Genomic DNA, 20,172 nt, shown 5'->3' on the forward strand with positions numbered 1-20,172 from the left:
GACGGACACCATATTGGATTTTCTGCAACACCAATCGTGCTCAGGGTCGAAGAGCAAGGAGGGGGAGAAATGTGATTTTTTTTCTGCTATTTCTACTATTAGAAAGTGAAAAAAAAATTTTTAAATAATATATTCTGATTTCAAATTTTTCACAAAATTTCTGGATTTTTTCACTCTATTGTTATCCCATTTACATTCACAAACAATAAACCCACTCTTTTGGACGAATACTCTTGTCGTCTGTACACAAAGCCTGCGAGATATAATACGCATAGGTAAGTGAAATTTTGAAATATCTTCATTTACACTGTGAACAATAAGACAGTAAAAATAATAAATTATCGTTACGAATGATGTTTTAACAATAGCTTGAATTCAGATGTCAGTACTGCTCTGACCGAATTATTCTTGGCATCGAACTGTGATGGCCTTGTATACATAACCTAAATAAATGTCAACAAATTTTTGTCGCTCGTTTCATCGATATCTCTTTATTTTGGCCTGTCATGGTAAACTCTTACTGTATTCAAAGAATATCGGTCTGTAGTATTTCACATATTTGGTATTCACACGTTTTAAATGCTGACACCAGTAACGCAAAATGGAAAAATTTCCTAACCTATCACGAATATCAACAATTCAGCTCAATTCACGGCGAATTTCGCTTGTCTTGCGTAACCGAAATTTTTTTTAAACTCCTCTTCAAATACCGTTCTATTTTCGAAATCGGTAAATATAGTCTCTGGGTAACCGGCTTTTAATGTTCAGATGAATTCCATGTTTCACATCCGAACGTCTGTCACAAAATGATGCATTTAAACAATATTTGCATTACTTGTTACTGTTGCAGTATAATTTTTAGCAAAATATTATTATAAGTTACCACATTTACCTCAAGATTGTACATACCTATGTAATACTATTTTAGTTATTGGTTTGTATAATTTTTTAAACTTTCAACAATAAGTAGTGATTGTTGAAAAATCTGAAATAACAGCATTAGAAAAATTATGTTGCTACGTAACATTTTTTTTTCTCCTCCAAGTCATCTAATATTACTGTCCCTTAGGAGTCAATAAGATATTTTTATCAATAACCAAAATAATTCAATATTCGGCTAATATCAAGGCCTGGCTTGAGTATGTATTTTGTTTAGCAGCCTCAAATTTCAGTTTGTCATTTCGGAGTGTGACGAACAAAGTTACAGAATACACACTGTGTATGGGAGTAGCTTTTTTTACTCATTCATACATCGCAGGCAGGCTGTTTCGTTGATAGATTGAAAATTTTCTGGACTAATAATAGCTCGAGGTTGTGTAGGAGTCGGAAGAGCTTTTCATTCGTTCAAATTCGTACAACATGAGTTGATTTTGTATCAAACATGTTGTATGCTTTTCATACAACCTTCCAAATATATAAATAAAGTTTTAAAGTTAGTCTAGACTTACTGTTCGTCTGAACTAGTCTAATAAACGCAGAAGAAAGAAAGTTGTTCAATATTGTGTAAATTTTTACCAATACCACTTGTAATTTCCAATTTTGTTTCCTATTTAATATCACATTTATTTCAATTATGTGTTTTTCATTCAGATTCACTTAGAATTCAAGTGGTTGTGAAATAGTTTTTGTATTTTTTCATAGCATAGGTAAGTAATTATATTTGCAAATGTGAAATAGACATATTTAATTTACAAAATTATCATTACTTAACATCGTTTAACATCCTAAAATCTATATTATATGTCACAGTTGGTTTAGTTTGCAACTTTTCAAATACATGCCAAAATTGGTTTATACATACTATAAAACCCTTTCTAAAACTGTATTTATCAATTAGAAAGTAGGTATTCGCTACTTGAAATAATGAAAATTTTCTTAGCCTAGCCCAGAGCGTGAGGACTGTAATTTCCGTTAGTACGTAATCATATAACACTAATCATCTTTATCCATGCTGGTTGCATACTGTAAGCTGGTTTCTTGAGTTTACATGATATTAATACCGTGTTACATTTCAGAATGTCTTTTCCAAACAAAGAGGACCGCCTGACTTGTTGGGGATATCGGGACGAGTACTGGCAGTGCCTAGATAACTCGAAATCTGACTCAGAATGCAAAAAATTCCGAGAACAATACGAGAAATTCTGCCCTGCTCAATGGGTGTGTTATTAAAACTTGAATATTCGTTTCGAATCATTTCTATGAATTTGAATTAAAGGCCAAGTGTATGGTCTGTGTTTGTCACCTTGCGTCGTTTGATCCTAATTTTCTTTAAAATATCAGTTAACATCTGAGGTGATCTGATTCTAATTGGAATGCAAAGTTATATCTAATTAATATAAACTATTAGGTGTATACTGTATATGCCTTAGTTATACTTCTAATTTTTTTATTGATTTCAGGTGAAACATTTTGATCGTAAACGAAATTACCTTAAATTCAAGGAGCAGATCGAAAATGAGGGGTACGTCCCTACAACGCCGGATTCAGAGAAAGCTAAATAATTTTACTTAGTTGTTAACGTACACTAATATCGATTCAAAGTATTGTATATAGTCGATGCTATTTAACAATGTTAATAAAAAGTTGGTTTCAAAATGAACTCTAACTGTTGTGGAGAATTTAATCCGTCTTCAAGTATTGGACTTATTTTTTTTTTTCAAGCATATTTTGTGATGATTATAATTATGCTTACTCAAATATATTTATTTCAAGTATTTTATTCTCTTACATTAAGGCGAATTATCGGTTAACATCTTATTTTTTCTTGTTTTATTTTCCATACAATGATGGTGGTACAACTAATTAAAGTATAGTTCTAACAGGTACAGTTAATTACAGCTTGTACAGAGTAGCCATACTGCAAACCAGTTTGTTGAGGGATGAAATACTTACAAGCTACTTCCCTTTTTTGCAGGATTCCGAATTCAGCTCAAAAGGGGTATCCAAGTAAGTCTGCGAAAATATTATTATATATATTTATTTATTATATTTTCGGTCGCGTCATGCATCAGAATTATAAACGTTTAAATCACTTATGTTTCTGTGTGTTAATGCTGTAATGTGATTTGTGTCCAGAAAAGATTTTAAAGTCATTTTTTTACACAACATAATGGCAGTAACGAGTCAAGCGTTTAATGATATATTGATTTCAGATTCAGTGGTATAATTTGGCATGGATATGGAAAAAGTTTTGATGGAATTGAAAGAAAGCAAAAAAGATGGAAGTCTACAAATTTTTAGAGTTAGTATTTGTTCGATACTATCGTGAACTGTGGGATTGAATTTATATTACATCATTCGTTTTTCTAATTTTTTTTCTGATGTAAAAATCACATAAATGCATCGTTTATCATTTTCATATCATGAAGAGTTAGGTACATTGACGGATGAATGGCAAGCAACATGATTCATTGTTGATTTTGAAATAAATGTTTCAAGTTAAAAATTGAATTAGTGCTTGTTCATTTCACTACTAATTTCATGTTTTTATTTTCTTTTCTTTTTTTTGTGACAGCATAATGATAATTGTAAGTTAATAGTTATTTCGAAACATAATACATTTGATGTGTCATTATTGGCTGTATTATACTTACATGTACTAATTAGTGATGAAAATAGATTAGCTTTCGTGTATCCAGAAATAAAATGTACCGGGGTTAAAAATAAATTTTTAAGCAAATTTATGGACACGAAATTTCCTCATTTGATGTAAAGATTTTGACATCTTTCCCACGGATATTTTTTTCTTACAGAAATTGATAACTTGTGGAACAACTCCAATTTGTAAGCTGAAAGAAAGGGTACCAGATAAACAAGCCATGTGGCAGCCAGTTTTAATGGAATTATTGGAAATTTTGGCAAATAATCGGGACTACGGCAAAGAGCAAATTTTACTTATCCCTCACGCGTTTTTAGTGCTGCTTTATGAGCAATATGATATTGATGAATTCAAAAGGGTTTTGCAAAGTTATTTGCAGTTGGACAAGAATCCCTTACATTCCTTCAATACAGATTATGACATTCAAGACATTGATTTGTTCAAATTGCTAATTACCCATGGATACTTGCAAGTCAATCGGAAGTCGATTTACGCTGGAGAGATATGTAAATTACCATTCGAAGTGTTATATAAAAATTGTACACGATATACAAAATATACATACCTTGCTTACAAGGTATTATACGCATGGCTTCAGAGAACATCAAAGACTGATTTTTGGGAGAAGAATGATTTTATCTTTGAGAAAAAATTGGAAATCATCATCTTCTCCAATTGGAATAACTCGATAAAAGAAGTCAGCAAACAAAATTCTACCTCAATCTTCAATCAATATTTAAGAATAATGAACCAAAAGTACGAAGGATTTCTGCAGTTTCTATTTAAAGATTGCCTTGATAATATATCTTGGCTAAATGAGACTAAGTATGTCATTTTATCTGAGGTATTCGATGTATGGGACAATGTTAACGTAATGGTCCAAGGAGATTTTATCTTATGTACGTTTACATGCTTGACAAAAAATTATTTGCGCAGTTCTGGTACTAGACTGTATAACATAATCTCAACTAAACTTGGTGAAACGCAATGGAAAAACGCTTTTGGATATCCCATCAGCCATATGGTTCGTCAATGGGAATCTGGGTCACAGTAAGTTTCGTCAATAATCATTATTCAATTTTGGTAACTGATATGAAACTAATTTTCAGAAAAAATGATCAAGCTCTTCATTGGCTTTGTACTCAATGGCTTGAGCCTACAGTTAAAAAGAACCCTACGCTCTTATCATTTCTGTGGGATCTGAGCAAAAACGCGCATAATATTCTCTTTCGCTCACATCTGGAAAGAATTTTTTCTCAAACACGTAAACTACAAGAAGCTGGAACTGTACACACTTTAATCGATCATTGCGATGAATACTTGAGATTGAACAGCTTTGCAATACACTGCCAAAAGCTCATTTGTTTTAAAAATGAGAATGTGGAAAATCATTTCTTCGTCATAAAGCATTTCTTGTTCTATAACGCCAATTCTAATTCAACGTTTTTGAGACGTGGTATCATCAAATATTTTAAAATTTTTTTGTTCAACTTATTGAAATCTTGTACTACTCAGCAACATTACAATGTTGAAGTATTTTCTATTTTTTATTGGTTACACCGATTTTTTCTGGACTGTTTTGAGATCGGTTCGTGTTATCAACGGAAAGTGTTGGGAATAAAGTTATACGAAACAATTTTATTTTATATGAACGAGAGAGAAATAAGCAATGAATTGAGCAACGATCCTCGACATAGAGATGAGCTGAGAAATGGGTTCAAAATGAAACAACAATTGGAAAAGTTCGGCGAATGGACCTTTACAAATAAAATGAGTCTGTTGTGGCTGCTTAAACTGATATTGGACCCTGCAACTGATGTTAAAGAAATTTCTGCCAACATTATTTTAGAACATTTCCAAAAGAGTTCTTTAAATGATTCTGAGTTAAAGGTGGTATCCTTTGACTTCATAAAAAATCGTGACTTCAGATACTAAAACTCAATATTTTTACAGATAATATTTGATACAGCAATAATGAAGTGTAACTCGTCTAAGTTCTATGAAACTGAAAGTGGATCAATGCTTATTAAAATACTTTCAAAGTGGCGTCCGTTTCATGAAATAACTGCGATAAAATTAGAATCTATGTCGCATGAACGTTGTGAATTTTACAAGTCGTTAACAATGCACACGAAATACACAGAATATCTTTTACACGAAGCTCATAAGCAACTGGCTGACATAAAACGAGATATTCTAAGAGCTGCAATGCAAAATTCACCTTTTCATGGTACTTTAACGGCGATATTGAATGTTGGCTTCCAAAATGACTTAGAAACAGAGTTGATGACCCCAGAGTTTGCGGAAAACTTATTGGAACTTTTGGAAGATGCTGTGCACTTTTTACTATCGTTACTGTCTTCAAAATCAAGTAACCATGGTAAATGTATATACATAAACGAGAAGGTTCAGAAATGTTTGCTGACTTAATCTAAAAAAACTATTATGATTACATATCGGATTGTTGCTTTGCAATTAGCACTGTTGTAAATAAAGATTCTCAACTAATCGATAACTTTATTTGGCAGATTTTTCGTCTTCTTTCGCAGAAATGGGATTAGCAATTGACACAACTGTAAAAGACAGTGAAATTTCTGATGACTATGATGATACCATCCTTTCACCAGCGCATCAATTAGTTATTACTTGCATTTGGATATCGCTAAAGGTTGTACTGCCATTATGCGTCTAGTTTTTACCTATTTACTCTTGAATGTAAGTATGTTTGATTTTTGACACTCATTTGTAGGCATCGTGTGAACTAGCTACCGAAATCGGGATGTTAACATACTCATACAAGACAGTCGAACGTTCTGCAAGTGTGATTACTTTGGTACTAACGAAATGTCGTCATAAAGGTGCCATCGAAGCTGCCGGTGTAGCAATCGGCCATTTAACTAGGTATGCCAATAAAAATATATTTTCTCATGTAAACTGTGTTATTTTTATTATGTAAGTACAGGCCTCACGGGACAGTGTTCTGTAAATTGTCCCCAACTTTAAGTGGAAATCTACACTTGTTCAAAATGATTCGATCTTACTTTATACGTCTACGTCTACAGTACATCTAGAAAAAGTAATATTGTTTGTAGAAAATTAGTGAACGTCAAAGGATACAGTAATCTACCAGAAGAATGGCTGACTAATTTAATATCTGGTCATAAGAATAATCCAAATTTAACAAGACGGAGCGCCGGTTTAGCGATAATGTTTCATCGAATTGTCGCAAATGATAATAGGCATGGTAAACCATTGGTACACACTACGATCAGAAGTTTACTAAATTTGTTAGAGGGAACACAGGAGGTTCCAGGAAATTTTCAACGAAACTCAAATTGTACTACATCAAAGGAGGATAAAAACGAGGTTTATCAAGACCTACCACGCGCAAAACACTTGCATTTCATTCAGAGACTAGTTTCCGACAGCGATTTGCATGCTCAAATTGTTCCCTACTTGGAGAGAATCACTATGGAATGTTTCAAAAATCTTCATTCTCAAGTATGGACTGTTCGGTAAGCAAATTATTACGATTACAAATTAAGTAGAGTATGGTCATCAGGAAAGAGCAGATCAGTATTTACATTTTTAGTCACTTATTTTCACTGTAATGTTTTATGACTCAAATTTTCATCCCTGAAGAGGAGATTCCAAGCTTCGTTTCAACTTCTCAAAAAAAAAAATTCTATTGACAATCCCAATCCAGCAAATGTTGGAAATACTCCAATGATTATAGTGATAAATATTCAGATTCTGATCATGCAATGTCTAGGAGAAGATTTGCATCGTTTCAAAACGAGCACTACTCTAACAATTATTCATATAAAAATCTGAATATTCTTATCCTTGATCAGAATAACATTTTGAACAATAACTCGATACGATTTTACTCAGCTACTTAGAAGAATAAACATGTTATTAGAGTCCCTCCATAATGATTTCATCCTACTGAAGATAAAACACGTATTGTGGAGTACACATGTAGGTCATTTACAAGTACGAAAATTACGTTATTGAATTTCCAACAAGTATTTAATCTATTTTTTCTATTCAGGAATGCCAGTCTTCAATTATTTGGCGCAATAGTTCCGAGGATATCTGGCCCGTGTAATGGGAATCAAACGTTAGACTTTGGAAATGGTTACTCAGTGGATCATTTTATCACCCACTATCCAGAGTTGGCAAATCATGTACTATCGGAGTTGAAAAATGCTGCTTCCTGGGACAATAATTTGGACAATACATTGAAGAGTCATTCAGCAACTATACCGAGCATAATTCTTTTGTCTAGAATGTCTGTGGGTGGATCTGACTTGGTAGATTATTCATCAAAAACATACATTTCTAGTGTGAAGCAGAATCTGAAATTACTGTTCCGTAGTCCGATTGCTAATGTAAGAATCCTAGCAGCTAAAGCTTATGCCGCACTAGTTACATTACCTCAGATAAGTTGGGAATGCCTTAAGTTGAAACAGGTTGTACAAAACATTCATCATCCAAATGATCTTCATGGCTACATGTATGCAATAAAATACGTGAGCGACAAATTGCAGATGGAAAGCAAAAGTGTTAATCCACACTGTAGTACTAACAAGCCTGATACTTATTATCGACCGCAGCATTCTCTACAATCCAAGATAAATTGTCCAGCTGATTATCTCTCAATTCAACATTCGCAAAACACTTTGTCTGAACATACAGTATCAAAAAATGCAGCAAAGAGTTTGTCACGAATTTCTGCAATAAAGAAATCCTGGAATGATCTGTACTATGGTAAAATGAAAATAAACTTATGCTATGTCGTTGAAGCAATGTCTTTAGTGGCATTTGAAAATTTAGAAAGTTACGATGACATTTTTTTATTCAATGAAATTGGACAAGATGTAGATCCTGTTTTAAAATCAGAAAGCAATAAACCAGGATTTAGTGAATTTATTGCCACATCAACTCGACTCTATGTACAACATGTGAATCGTACTCGTAACATCGACCATGAAAAATTAGTTAAAATTCTCAAATCTCAGTGCACTGATCAGAGCGTGACTCTTTTGGACAACTTGAAATACGACGTACCCGTTCAAGATATCGTTCTGAATAATATTCTGCAAGTGTTTCCTGATTGTAACGAGGCTCTGTTAGATGCAATGATTCGTTACTTAAGCGAATCTATTAGAAATTCTGCAATTTTCTCTACCACCCCAGTCGGAATTGGAGATAAATCAGCAGTGCTATGTTTTTCACACCTCTCATTACATAATTACGAAATCACGAGAAAGGTGCATCAATTAAAGCAGAAGATCAAAGAAGATAGAAAATATTGGAAGCTGGAATTATTTTGTCATATTCTAATTAATACACTCGACTTCGACAGTGTCGCAATTAATGATTTGGAACTTTACTGCTTCGCCAAATCTGTTGACAGTGATGAAAATCTCCGTAAAATAGCAATTGATTGTACATCGTGTTTGTTGTTGCATTTTCCAAGAATTGAAAATAGCAATAAATTAAAAATCCTAAGGCTGTATTTAAATTTGTTGAAGGATGAAATATCAGACATAAGGGAATTAGCCAGATCTAGCTTTGTAAATTTCTTTGATAGTAATTTTGCCGCTCAGAGCATACCTCCATTTAGTGAGACTCTGTATTATAAAATTTTAGATGAGATTATTATGAATAAAACTAGACATGCTACTTTTTCGATAATGGAGATAGTCGATTTTTTTTTAGATTGCTTGACATTCATAAACTGTCCAAAAGATTTCAAAGTGTTAGTTGAAAGTCCATTTGATCATGAAGATCACGCAACGTCTGCAGAGGAAACTAAACTTTTAAATATCATACATTTTAGTATTTCACATATACAGAAGAACCAATCTGTAGATAATTTACATATAGGTGAAAATATTATTATAACAGACTCTTTTAATGTAATACGGGCCAAAAATGATATTCAAAGTGAGGGTAGTCCAGAATATTCTGATCTGAAAACTATTCTGGATCTTAATTACAGTGATTGCATGATAACTAAAAGAAACCTTGTTCTTAAATCATGCAATTCAATTATAGAATCAGTGAAGAGCTGAAATTTCCCAACAATGAATGAGAAACGGCAAATTGTAAATATTGTCAAAAAAAAATAAATAAAGAAACAATGTCAATAATAAAAATTATACACTGTATTCGTAACAATTTATCGACTCAGAAGAATAATAGCTTAAAAAATTTGAATGCCACAAAGTTATAAGTATCTATAAAATAGGTTTATTGTATCCTGAATATAAAAGCAGGATCGATGCAAATTAAACTGTACAAACTGACTAAGAATGTTAACGGAGTTGATTGAATTTTTTATTTGCATTTTTATTAACAGTCTTTGTAATAAAATCAATATTTAATGCTTCGCCAAAAAACGGCTATGAAAAGCAAATGGTAAGTTAGCAATCTGTTTAGAGAGTAGTTTGAAATGTTCTTATCATGATCATGAAGAAGTAACTCACATGAAACTTGTATAAATGCACAATGTTAAGATTTCCTGACTTATCATTTATTATAAATAAAATGCTTTTTTTTACACAACGATGCATTTTGCACATTCAGTATGCTCTGCAAATAAGAAATATTGTAACTAGCATATAGATTACGAAATACAGACTTCATGATACATAATTATTGTAGATATCATTTTTTGCTTATCTCAACAATCATTCTAAACTAAAGTGACTTGACGTCAAGTCCTAAAGTTAAAAATTGCTGTGTTTATATAGTTGTACAGAGTAATTCGCAGAGTAGGCCAAGTAAAAATGACAGGGAAAAAGTAGCAGAAACGTGCAGATTACCAAAGTTCCTTTGTGTTATGAAATATTTATAAAACGACTGCAACAAACCGTTTCTAAATGCGGCTCTATCCCAAAAGCCAAGTCTTATTCAGAATCTAACTACAGAAGGTTTAAAGACCGTGACTACGAAATTTTTTATTCAAACTATATTTCGTACACCATACCCGTAAATGCAGCTTAAGGGGCATCTGACCTTTAAAATTTAACATCTTATATAAAAGAAAAAAAGTCTACTACATAATGCCGATTACTCTGCAAAACTATATCATGATTACATATACCTATTTTTATATATTGGCTCGATCAATACAGCCTAACCTACTCATACGAATTAGTTCTAAATGATATCGTGATTCCAGAATTTTCTAGGTAAAAGTGATTCAACTTTATAATGATTTTATCTAAAATTAAATGAAATGAGTCATAAGAAATTTTATATACCTGACTGTCGTAGGTTGATTATTTTCGTTTCATATTCAGACAGAACAGCTAAAATACCATTATCTCATTAAATTTTTCTCTGTTACTCCCTTTTTTGTTTCGATACTTCGACTAAAAAAAAAAAAAAAAATCTTTACAAATTGAAGAATGTGACCATTTTATTTTTATATTACAATTGGCCTTCTTATACATATACAAATATCTTGATAATGGTAGTAACTAAACTGTCAGAAAACAATGACAGTCCTGTGGCTATCAAGTGATCAAGTGATTATGATTTTAACTAATTTTTTAAATATGACATAATTATGTTGCATCAAGTTTGAGTTTAATGTAATAATTTGTTATTTTTGTCAGTGCTCATCTGCTATTTAGTCGTTTGTCCTGGCGCGACAGACGCTTTTGCTTTTTGAGACGTCTCCGCATTTTCACTATTCTGTACTTGATCGACCTCCATCTGAAAATTGAATAATAAACATATCATCAACATTCACATGCCAAGTACGAGGTACAGATATAAGAATACAGAGAAATATTTTTATCACAAACCTTTTCATCTTTTTCATCATCGATTAAGATGGGCCCGTTTTCAGCCTCATATTCTTTTAGGACTGCGTCCAAATTATATCTTCGTCGATAATTAACAAAGAATGATCTTAGGTGGGCTTCTGTCTTAGTGCCAATCACGTCGGCGATAGCAGAAAAATCTTTTCCATATTTCCTAACTCCTTGAACAGCTAGTAATAATTCGTCATTTGTCCATCGTGCATTAATACGACTGGAAACTTCTGGTGGTCGTAAATCGTCAATGCCGTCGGTTGTCTTCCGTTTTAAACCACTTACTTGCTGTTTGTTCGATTGTATCTATCAGAAAAACAGAGAATCAGTTGCAAATATTTTATTATTCAAATGTTAAACACTGAAGATCAGAATTTAATAGTGAGTACGTTTGTGCATATGTACAATATCAAAGGTTAAATACGAGTAGGCTTGAAGGCTTTTTTTAGAAATGCGTTTGTCTAATCAGATAAACACGAAGTATGTACTGTAATTCATAGTTCACCAATATATTTTGAATAGCAATATAGATATCTGTATGACGGAGGACTACTTGGTGTTTACAGGCACTGAAAATATAGAATAAAATCACTAAAGCATTCGAAATAACCAATTGACAGTCTATTCTGTGCAGTACAATAAATGTATAAGTAAGTAGTTATTAACGAAATAGCATATTAATGGACTATTTACATCACAAACAGGTTTACTACAGATTTAAAAGTTTTTATAATATCTGTGTCAAACTTTGCAATTAATGTAGTATAAGTACATCAGTTGGTATGCAAGAACATAAAAATACTTGTCTATGAAAAATATTCGTTATGAAAACATGCAACGAGCAATAGTTATGATTGGTTTGTTACTATCTTGGAGAAAATCACATATCATTCAAAATTTCAATGCAATATGCATATGGGTAAATGATATAGGTATAATGCTCAGGGGGTATAAGAAAATAAAAGGTTAAAAGTAACTATAGAATTGTAGTCAATTTAAAAGCTTATAAAAATGTATCCACACGATGGGGCTTTGGTTTTGTTGTCTTGCTATGTTATTCCTCTTTTTTAAATTTTATTCATAACGTACTTGGCGTTTCAGGCTAACAATTTCGGTGTCAATGGCTTGCAGACTGTTGTTTGCCTGGTTTGGTTGGCCAGCTAATGCTGCTAGATCGTCATGATTGACGACCAATCCTCGTGGTGGTTTTCTTTTGTTCGAACGACCTGGCACAGAGCTCAGGGGCCTGGCAACTCCAGTACGCCTAGACGATGGAGAAATGTAACTATTGTATCCCGAGTAAGATTCCATTCAGCTTTATGACCATAGAATCATATTTTTTCCCCTATTGCCTCTCCATCACTTTTGAATTGAAATATTTATAAAGTTTCTATCCGTTTTCTGCCTTAAGTTGCTCAGCGTGAGGTTACAGGGCACAGAATGGGTAGTAAAGTTCAGAATGACATGATACTTGGAAAATGGATGTGAGAAATGGAATGAAGCTTCAAAAATGAGTGATACTGCTAATGTCGTTTCAATTTTCATTTGGATTGTATGGCTTCGACGTGGATTACAATGTATATTCAGCTAACTACGATGAATAACGGTGCTATCCAGATTGATTTTGATTTGATATTTACAAGAATAAAAATAAAAATAAACTATTCGCGATACATAGCGAAATGACGTTTCATTCATATTTTTTAAAATTATTTGACGTTTTAGTTCACTGACCTCCAGTGCAGATAGCAGCTATGACACGCATGTCCCTTGGGCGTTGTACGAACGCTATGACAAGCGACACCGCAGTTGCTACACGCCCCCTACAAAATACAATAACCCTTTTAAAACAAATTTGGAACAGATTCCCATCATAAAATTTCGAAAATTGCATTCGATAATCAAACTGTACAAACAAATGTTTGTGAGAGAAAATTTGAACCGATACGAAAATTTCAGATTATAAATGCAAGTTTTTATTGGCATAATAATGCTTACGTTACAAGGAAATATCACTGCATCGCAGTGTTAGGCAATATCAAACAGTGTCAGATATTTAAAATAGAATCACTAAATTACACTCATATCTCTTTCCATCTAACATACTGAGACTGTGGAGAGAATGAAGATTCAATGATTGTAATTGTGTTAATTTTTAAAGCCGTATATTTGGAAAATTACTGGTTTGTCTCTTATGAAATAATATGAGATTTTCTAACAATTATCAGCATACCTAGTAATGAATGAAAGCGATATTTTATCTCAATATGCTCATTAATTAATACAAAATTCTGTGCTTTTAGAATTTGACGCCCTTCAGCTAGAGATAATCATGTATGTACATATTTCCTATATATATGGAGATGATCAATTACGAGGTTTCAATCTTTTTCACTCAAATGACTGCTGTAATTTAATTACTATAGATGAAGATATTTGAAACAAAAACAAATTTATTTTTGAACCTTTGTGAACCTTTTAACGGCAGGAGTGGTCGATATATGAACCAATCAGGGGAAACATAATATTTGATGTTTTTAGAGGAAATTTTATGCAGTGAATATAGGATAAATAGTGTGAAAATCAAATCACGTAAGAAAATACACTGAAAACTTCACGCCAAAGTTTTTGCATTGGACTTTACCTTATAGGGGCAGCTGATCGATATATTGACCAGCAGTACGATTAGGGACTGTACATTGAGAATTCATTGAATTTAGTTCTAAAATTCACGTCTAATTTTACCTTACATTTCCCCACTGTTAAAAGGTTAATGACTATACTTAGTAAAACGTTGTCTGTTGAATATTTCATGAAATGAGTTTTGTTACAGATGCAACTTTTTTTTATTGCGTTTAGAGAGTTGAATATTTTGTGGAAACTACAGGGTTTTGGCAGAAGAACGTATAAATTTTTTTAGAGTCATCCTACGAGTCCAGAAAAAATAAAAAGCTCGTGGCCTTTTACATGACTAGTCATCTGTCTGATATAAGAATTCATTTTTTTGTAGGTATGCTCGTAATTGTGGCAAAATCTGATATATTCATTTGCTGGGAATATGATCTGTCTGTTCCAAGTTTGAAAATAATAAAAATCAAGCCTGTGATTTGAAGCAAGCTAAAAAGGGTTCTCGTTTACTCGCGATCTTTAGACGGGGTTCATAATTGACGAAGTGCAAACTGTAGGATCAATATGTAAAATTGGATAGGTGTAAAGTTTTTGGCAGTACTACTGTGGAATATACGAAGCGAACTAGCCTACTCAAGTGGGGTAAGGCTAGGTTGGGTACCTGAACCTGAGGCATGTTTTCCGAGTCGGACGAGGCCTTGGCATCACCGCCTTGGCTCCCCTGCACAGCTTGGTTTTTTCCACGACGTATTCCGCGGTGGATCGTCCACTTCTAGAACGTTCCACATTCGTTCACACTATAGCCTAGCTTTAACGTAATCCTTATGCAACGAAAAGATGGCCTAAATTCTCATTTTTAAAGGAAGTACGACAAACGTAAAATACAACATGTCTTGTATCAAGTTTAAAATGACATTTCACAACAAATCATATGGGATACGCGAAGTGAGGATTGGATTTATGGCAAAAAATGTATCAAATAACACCAGTGTCAAATTTTATGTCTCGTTAATATGAATTCTTTCAAGTCCACAAATACTATTATTTCTGATGTCACGGTATCTCTATAATGGCAATTTTTTTTAGCCAATTTCAAGACCGAAACAATAATGAACTAGATTGATTTTCATTGATTGAACAGAATTTATCAACAGATGATTGATAGTTCCATGTAAAAACCAATAACTACATTGCATTCCATGTACTGAAGATGACTTTTGCTCAATTTTCAAAATAGTAATACACAATGACCTATTATTCAAGTTGATACCATCTTTTCGCAATTGTTACTTTCTAAATTGGATAATTATATTTAGTTTGTTCAGTTTCCTCTTCTACCTCATTCATTTCTCTATATTATATTTTTAAAATGTTATCGTGTGGTGGATACATTTTTATTATCATTAAAATATAAGTTAGTATAGTGATCCAGTAACCATTTTCGAACTCATTTAAAATGCAATAGAGATGAAAAAAAAATGTATGATAGAAGAGATAAGGTTGCGGAAAAAGTCAAGATACATATATAGCGCATCAAAATTTGACCATAGATAAAACCATAGTTATGTATAAACTTATCACATGAGACTATAGCCCACTGTATGTATATGCGTGAAAACATTATTACAGTAAATTACTCCAAAAAAATCAGAATGTTTTGTAGGACTAGATAGTAGTTTGGAGTTCTCAAGTAAATCAAATAAAAAACACCACTTCATATCAATAAACCTGATCCGTTCCATCAATAGAACAATAATATGAACCCTGCAGCAAATGAAATGCCAACAGGTCGTGATGTATATGGATGTTTACATCTTCGCTATTGCAATCATTTGACTATATCAATAGGCAATAAATTTCTCTTGAAGGAAGCTCCCAATATTAAAATTCACACAAAAAGTTACAAACATGCGTTAATAGATCAAGCAAGCTATTGCAAAGTAAGATTGCTCTTAGTTCCGAAATGCTGCATCAATATTTAGATTCAAAATTGAGATATTTTCAATGAGAGTGACGATAATTGGCCAAAAGGTCATTTTCTTTAAGTAACATTCCATAGACCTGTGTTCAGTTAAATGCAGAGTTTTGTACAATATTTCAGATATTCATTGTAAGTCGAACGCATATGGAAAAAAAATGATCAAACACTATTTCTAATAATGAATTTTTTTTTTAAAACAAAGGGGTACAAACAATAACACGTAATATGAGATTTAAAAAATTTCAATATTGCCTAGGCAGTATCATTCAATGGATACTGATAACAGAATAACGAATTAGAATCGAACACTTGTCACACATGCATTAGATACTTGTATCAATGGTATAATTAAAAGGGAGGCAACTTACTTTATCCTCTGACTCACTATCGGTATTGGAACCCAGTTCACTTCCATTTTCGCTGCCGTTTTCGCCTTCTTTTCCTCCACTATTTAATTTTCGCGCTTGTCTATCCATCAACGACGTTCTAGTTCTCGTTTTCTTCCAACTGTAGTAATACTTCACGAGGCTTGCGATTGATTTGTCTGGAAGCTAATAAGACCAAGTTGTAAACAGATATATGAGGCATTGCACTGAGCATAAATCATTGATTAATAATTAACAAGTGAAACAGCAGAAAGTCAATTATTAAAACCGCTTCATCTGATGTATTCTTTAAATTCACATTGCCTTGGTTCAAAACAGAGCTAAAATCGATATTTATTGAAACTTGTTTGAAAAATATAATGTGAATGCGTCACTAGCACAAATTTTACTAGAAGCAAAATTGAATATCTATTATCGTAACTCAATTACAATGTGTACATACCATTTGACGAATACGATGAAAACTTTTTCCATGAAATTGAAAGGCTTGTTCAAACAAAACTTTATCTTCGACGGTCCATTCGTCAGGGAATGGTGTGAAATTTGCCAAGTCCAAAACAGCTCGCTCCAAATTGTGTTTATGCCAAAAAAGCATTCCTAAAGCCTGTTCTCCATTGTACCCATATTTTTCTTTTGCTAATATAATGTATTCATCCACTGTGAATAAAATATCAATTCATGAATTCATGTTGACAATTACTATTTTTTAAAATGTGACAAATACCTTCGCAATTTACTGTATCAGAGCTAACATTCACTCATTTTTAATGAATAATTATATTAAATAAGTATACAAGAAAGGATTTTTGAAATCTGGTCTGTTAACTGAAAGCAATGCCTTTTTTTAGAAACAAAGAAATAAAATTCTTCTAGCTTGAACCATTGTATTATGTTATAAAAAATTCTCCAAGGATTTTCAGTCCATAATATTGCAAGTTCCTGTTGATCCATAAGCTTTCACATCACCCTGTTGAAGGATCATATAGTTTTAGGTTTTTAATAAACATTCCCTGTGTTGCCAGTATTAGAAAATTTTTTCCTGGCTTTCGAGCTTACTAATAAACTTTAAGAGGACACTATAGATATATACTGCATTAATGGCACTTATTTTTACTATTATCAAAGCCTACCCATCACTTCTACATGAAAGGCCGATTACGCATACCCAAAAAAGTTTTATATCACATAGCAAGCACGGGAAGGTCGTACAGAGGTCTCCGTGGGCTTAAATTAATCGTCATCGAAAATGTAGGTGAGCATATTTCGATTTTTTTCGATTTTGCGCGACTTACCCCTATTTTGGGGGTGAAGTATGTTTTAGTGTATGAATGTTAAGGAGACCTCTGTACGACCTTCCCCGTTCTTGCTACACACTACGCAAAAAGGGGCGAAAAAAGGGGGGTTTTTGCGGTTACTCTTTAATTCTGTGATTGAATTACCACTTATTGTAAAAATACATTTTCTGACCTTATTTTAGCATGAAATGAAAATATTTTTGCATATTTTTGTTCGGCATTGAATGTAGCATTACACCGACTGTGACATCTTCAAATCAATGATGCGTAAGGTTCATTGATGGTCAAAAACAAAGAAATTTTACTCTCTTAATAAAAGGGTGGCTTAGCAAAAAACAATTTTTGCTAAAATAAAAGCCCCTGACTTTTCCTGTCAAAAAATACAGAATTCCCTGACCATTTTCCACAAAACTTAGGTAATGTTGGGCAGCTTTTAAGACCAAAAGAAGCATGGTTCAAATTTGAAAGGAATTAATAAAAAAAAATACGTTTTTCGAGGTGGACTATCATAATTCCCTGAATTTTCCCAATAAACTAAATTCCCTGACTATTTCCATTTTTCTCAGTTTTCCTGGTCTGTCACCACGCTGAGTAAAGAATGACAATAGCATCCTCTTAACTTGATAAAGTGCTATTATTCATTGAGAATTCATTGGTTGTATAAGTATTGCAACAGCTCATTTCGATGGTAAAATTTCGTCAGAATCTCATAACCAATTATTAGAGGATGATTTACATTTTTGATCAGGTATATCAGTTGTTGGAGACCAAACAAGTAGTGCTCTATCCGGGCATTGGTCCAAACGTCGTTCTGAAAATAAAAGGCCTTTATTAGTTCAAACAATAGAAGTATATCTCAATTTGTTTAGTAAAAATACTAATAAAAACTGGGCGCCATCTGCTATAGTTTACTTAATATCTACATTATTATGACATTATTTCAACACTCCTCCCAAGTGTCTATTAAAATTCTATATATGTTTCGAGAATGAGAGATATAAGATGACTGAAAACCTGTGGGATGTTGATTTTGCTAAACTGAATAGGCGTAAATTGGTGTAAGTATGAGGAAATAAGGAGCTACTTACCATTGAGAGGAATAAATTCTGGAACAATAACTTGGTAGTCACGTCCGACGCGTATTTTCTCTGCTGGAACTTGAAAAATTGAATAAAAATTATTCACGCGCTCAACATTTTTCATACTGGAAAAGTAAACTGTAGTGTATATTAGTCGGAACACCACTTTTTGTCCACTAACAGAAGGGAATTAAAATAATCCAATGTAAGAAAAAAACACAAGTGCATATGAAATTGAATAAATATTCATCTAACCAAATTAATTACTGCGAGACGCTAGAGTTTACTTTTTATCACTGTGAGGTACGAAGCATACGGTCAAGTTTTGAGTCAAAACAAAATTACTGAAGTGCCTCTATCCTTGCGGAGGAAGAAAGGTTTGTAGATCTGATAAATATGCAATAAACAATAATCGAGGGTTCGAAAATCTTTAATATGAAAAGAATTTCGAATACGAAATGCGAAAAAATTTGTTTCACTCAATCCCCCACATGATAGTTTAAACAATAACCAACAGATGGCTGCAATATTATTTTCGAACAAAATCCAATTTACAGATTTAAGTTTTATACGTAAAATTTAATCAACTGTATTTACGCTTCTTTCTTTCAACAAAACTTTTCTTAGCCCAATATTGCTTTGGTGAATCGTGAAAATCGATTAAGTAAATGAGATAAGAACGCGACGATCTGATGAATATAGAATAAAGCGTTAAGGGCATCTGATCGTTAATATACATATATATACAATTGCATTTTTTTCCTGTCTCGCTAGTACTGCCCAGCATCGGATCAAGATTCATGTGAATTTCTATATGAACTTAATGTATTAAAATAATTGTTTCGATTAGTAGTATGTACCAGACTATTCACGATTGTATTATTAAAAAGGCAGGGCGCGCTGTTTGAAGATCCGAGAACGAATTTTCGTTATCGATCGATAGCGGATAGACGACGGACTCTATAACTATTTACACAAGCTTAAGCTGTTAAACACTTATTTTATAATCATTTGATAATTGTTGTTATAAATAAAAGTAATCAGTTGACGCATATTCCGTACCTCCGTCCTCCTCGCTGGACGACTCCGTCTGCCCATTGGGGCTGGGACCTCGAGATCTTCGCCCATTTCGAACATTGTCCGTGTTTCTTTCAGCCAAAACCATATTCGTTTATTAGATAATTGATGAACACAGTACTTGTTAACTTGCGAGGTGCAATAATCTACAAAAACGCGATGGGATCTCAGGATGAAAATCGCAGCTTGATGAGCATACGACGATCCCTGGCGATTCGTTGCTTTACGCTCCGTACGACCGTAGGGAAAGTAAAATGGCCGCAGGTATCTCGATTCCTATTGGCCGGTGGTTA

The 20,172-nt window shown here is 33.0% G+C and overlaps 3 protein-coding genes and 1 long non-coding RNA gene across 10 annotated transcripts in view; 3 read left to right on the forward strand and 1 right to left on the reverse strand.

Annotated features, from left to right (window-relative positions):
- The window catches only part of LOC124184988 (fasciculation and elongation protein zeta-2-like), a 296,636-nt gene that overhangs the window by 91,821 nt on the left and 184,643 nt on the right, over positions 1 to 20,172 (forward strand). The window lies entirely within an intron of this gene.
- Positions 186 to 9,721, forward strand: LOC124184897. 3 transcript variants are annotated; one of them, XM_046575076.1, is made up of 12 exons: positions 2,110 to 2,157; positions 2,400 to 2,461; positions 2,915 to 2,946; positions 3,153 to 3,241; positions 3,753 to 4,423; positions 4,535 to 4,648; positions 4,708 to 5,488; positions 5,552 to 5,978; positions 6,127 to 6,266; positions 6,348 to 6,499; positions 6,691 to 7,113; positions 7,653 to 9,721. In XM_046575076.1, exons 4-12 carry the CDS (start codon positions 3,173 to 3,175, stop codon positions 9,679 to 9,681), a joined length of 4,806 nt encoding a protein of 1,601 aa, XP_046431032.1. In that variant the 5' UTR covers positions 2,110 to 2,157; positions 2,400 to 2,461; positions 2,915 to 2,946; positions 3,153 to 3,172; the 3' UTR covers positions 9,682 to 9,721. The 3 variants fall into 3 exon arrangements, with proteins under 3 accessions (XP_046431031.1, XP_046431032.1, XP_046431030.1); XM_046575074.1 differs by having other exon boundaries at positions 3,753 to 4,648; XM_046575075.1 differs by lacking the exons at positions 2,110 to 2,157; positions 2,400 to 2,461 and adding an exon at positions 186 to 275 and having other exon boundaries at positions 3,753 to 4,648.
- LOC124184928 (REST corepressor) lies at positions 11,006 to 20,096 on the reverse strand. Of its 4 annotated transcripts, none has more exons than XM_046575151.1 (10): positions 19,865 to 20,096; positions 18,812 to 18,874; positions 18,460 to 18,534; positions 16,871 to 17,085; positions 16,411 to 16,593; positions 14,723 to 14,833; positions 13,168 to 13,256; positions 12,523 to 12,697; positions 11,425 to 11,739; positions 11,006 to 11,332 (listed from the first exon to the last, which is right to left on the reverse strand). In XM_046575151.1, the coding sequence occupies exons 1-10, from the start codon at positions 19,965 to 19,967 to the stop codon at positions 11,243 to 11,245; spliced, it is 1,419 nt and encodes a 472-aa protein (XP_046431107.1). In that variant the 5' UTR covers positions 19,968 to 20,096; the 3' UTR covers positions 11,006 to 11,242. The 4 variants fall into 4 exon arrangements, with proteins under 4 accessions (XP_046431107.1, XP_046431106.1, XP_046431105.1 ...); XM_046575150.1 differs by having other exon boundaries at positions 18,812 to 18,880; positions 19,865 to 20,095; XM_046575149.1 differs by lacking the exon at positions 19,865 to 20,096 and adding an exon at positions 19,400 to 19,538 and having other exon boundaries at positions 18,812 to 18,880.
- Positions 11,739 to 13,057, forward strand: LOC124185003. Of its 2 annotated transcripts, none has more exons than XR_006871315.1 (3): positions 11,739 to 11,814; positions 12,535 to 12,732; positions 12,845 to 13,057. It is a non-coding gene; the product is annotated as an uncharacterized LOC124185003 (long non-coding RNA). The 2 variants fall into 2 exon arrangements; XR_006871316.1 differs by lacking the exon at positions 11,739 to 11,814 and adding an exon at positions 12,282 to 12,352.

The sequence above is a fragment of the Neodiprion fabricii genome, chromosome 6 (assembly GCF_021155785.1).
Source record: "Neodiprion fabricii isolate iyNeoFabr1 chromosome 6, iyNeoFabr1.1, whole genome shotgun sequence".
NCBI classification, from domain to species: Eukaryota; Metazoa; Arthropoda; class Insecta; order Hymenoptera; family Diprionidae; genus Neodiprion; species Neodiprion fabricii.

What these genes read in the sequence shown, in the direction of transcription:
- LOC124184897 (XM_046575075.1), top strand. Translation starts at nt 3,173, where the DNA reads ATGGATATGGAAAAAGTTTTGATGGAATTGAAAGAAAGCAAAAAAGAT. An exon ending in GCATTTGGATATCGCTAAAG is followed by an intron (nt 6,267 to 6,347) that starts GTTGTACTGCCA and finishes ACTCATTTGTAG; the next exon opens with GCATCGTGTGAACTAGCTAC. An exon ending in GCAATCGGCCATTTAACTAG is followed by an intron (nt 6,500 to 6,690) that starts GTATGCCAATAA and finishes TATTGTTTGTAG; the next exon opens with AAAATTAGTGAACGTCAAAG.
- LOC124184928 (XM_046575149.1), bottom strand. Translation starts at nt 19,523, where the DNA reads ATGCCCTTAACGCTTTATTCTATATTCATCAGATCGTCGCGTTCTTAT. An exon ending in AGAATTTATTCCTCTCAATG is followed by an intron (nt 18,535 to 18,811) that starts GTAAGTAGCTCC and finishes TTTTATTTTCAG; the next exon opens with AACGACGTTTGGACCAATGC. An exon ending in ATGATGAAAAAGATGAAAAG is followed by an intron (nt 11,333 to 11,424) that starts GTTTGTGATAAA and finishes TTCAATTTTCAG; the next exon opens with ATGGAGGTCGATCAAGTACA.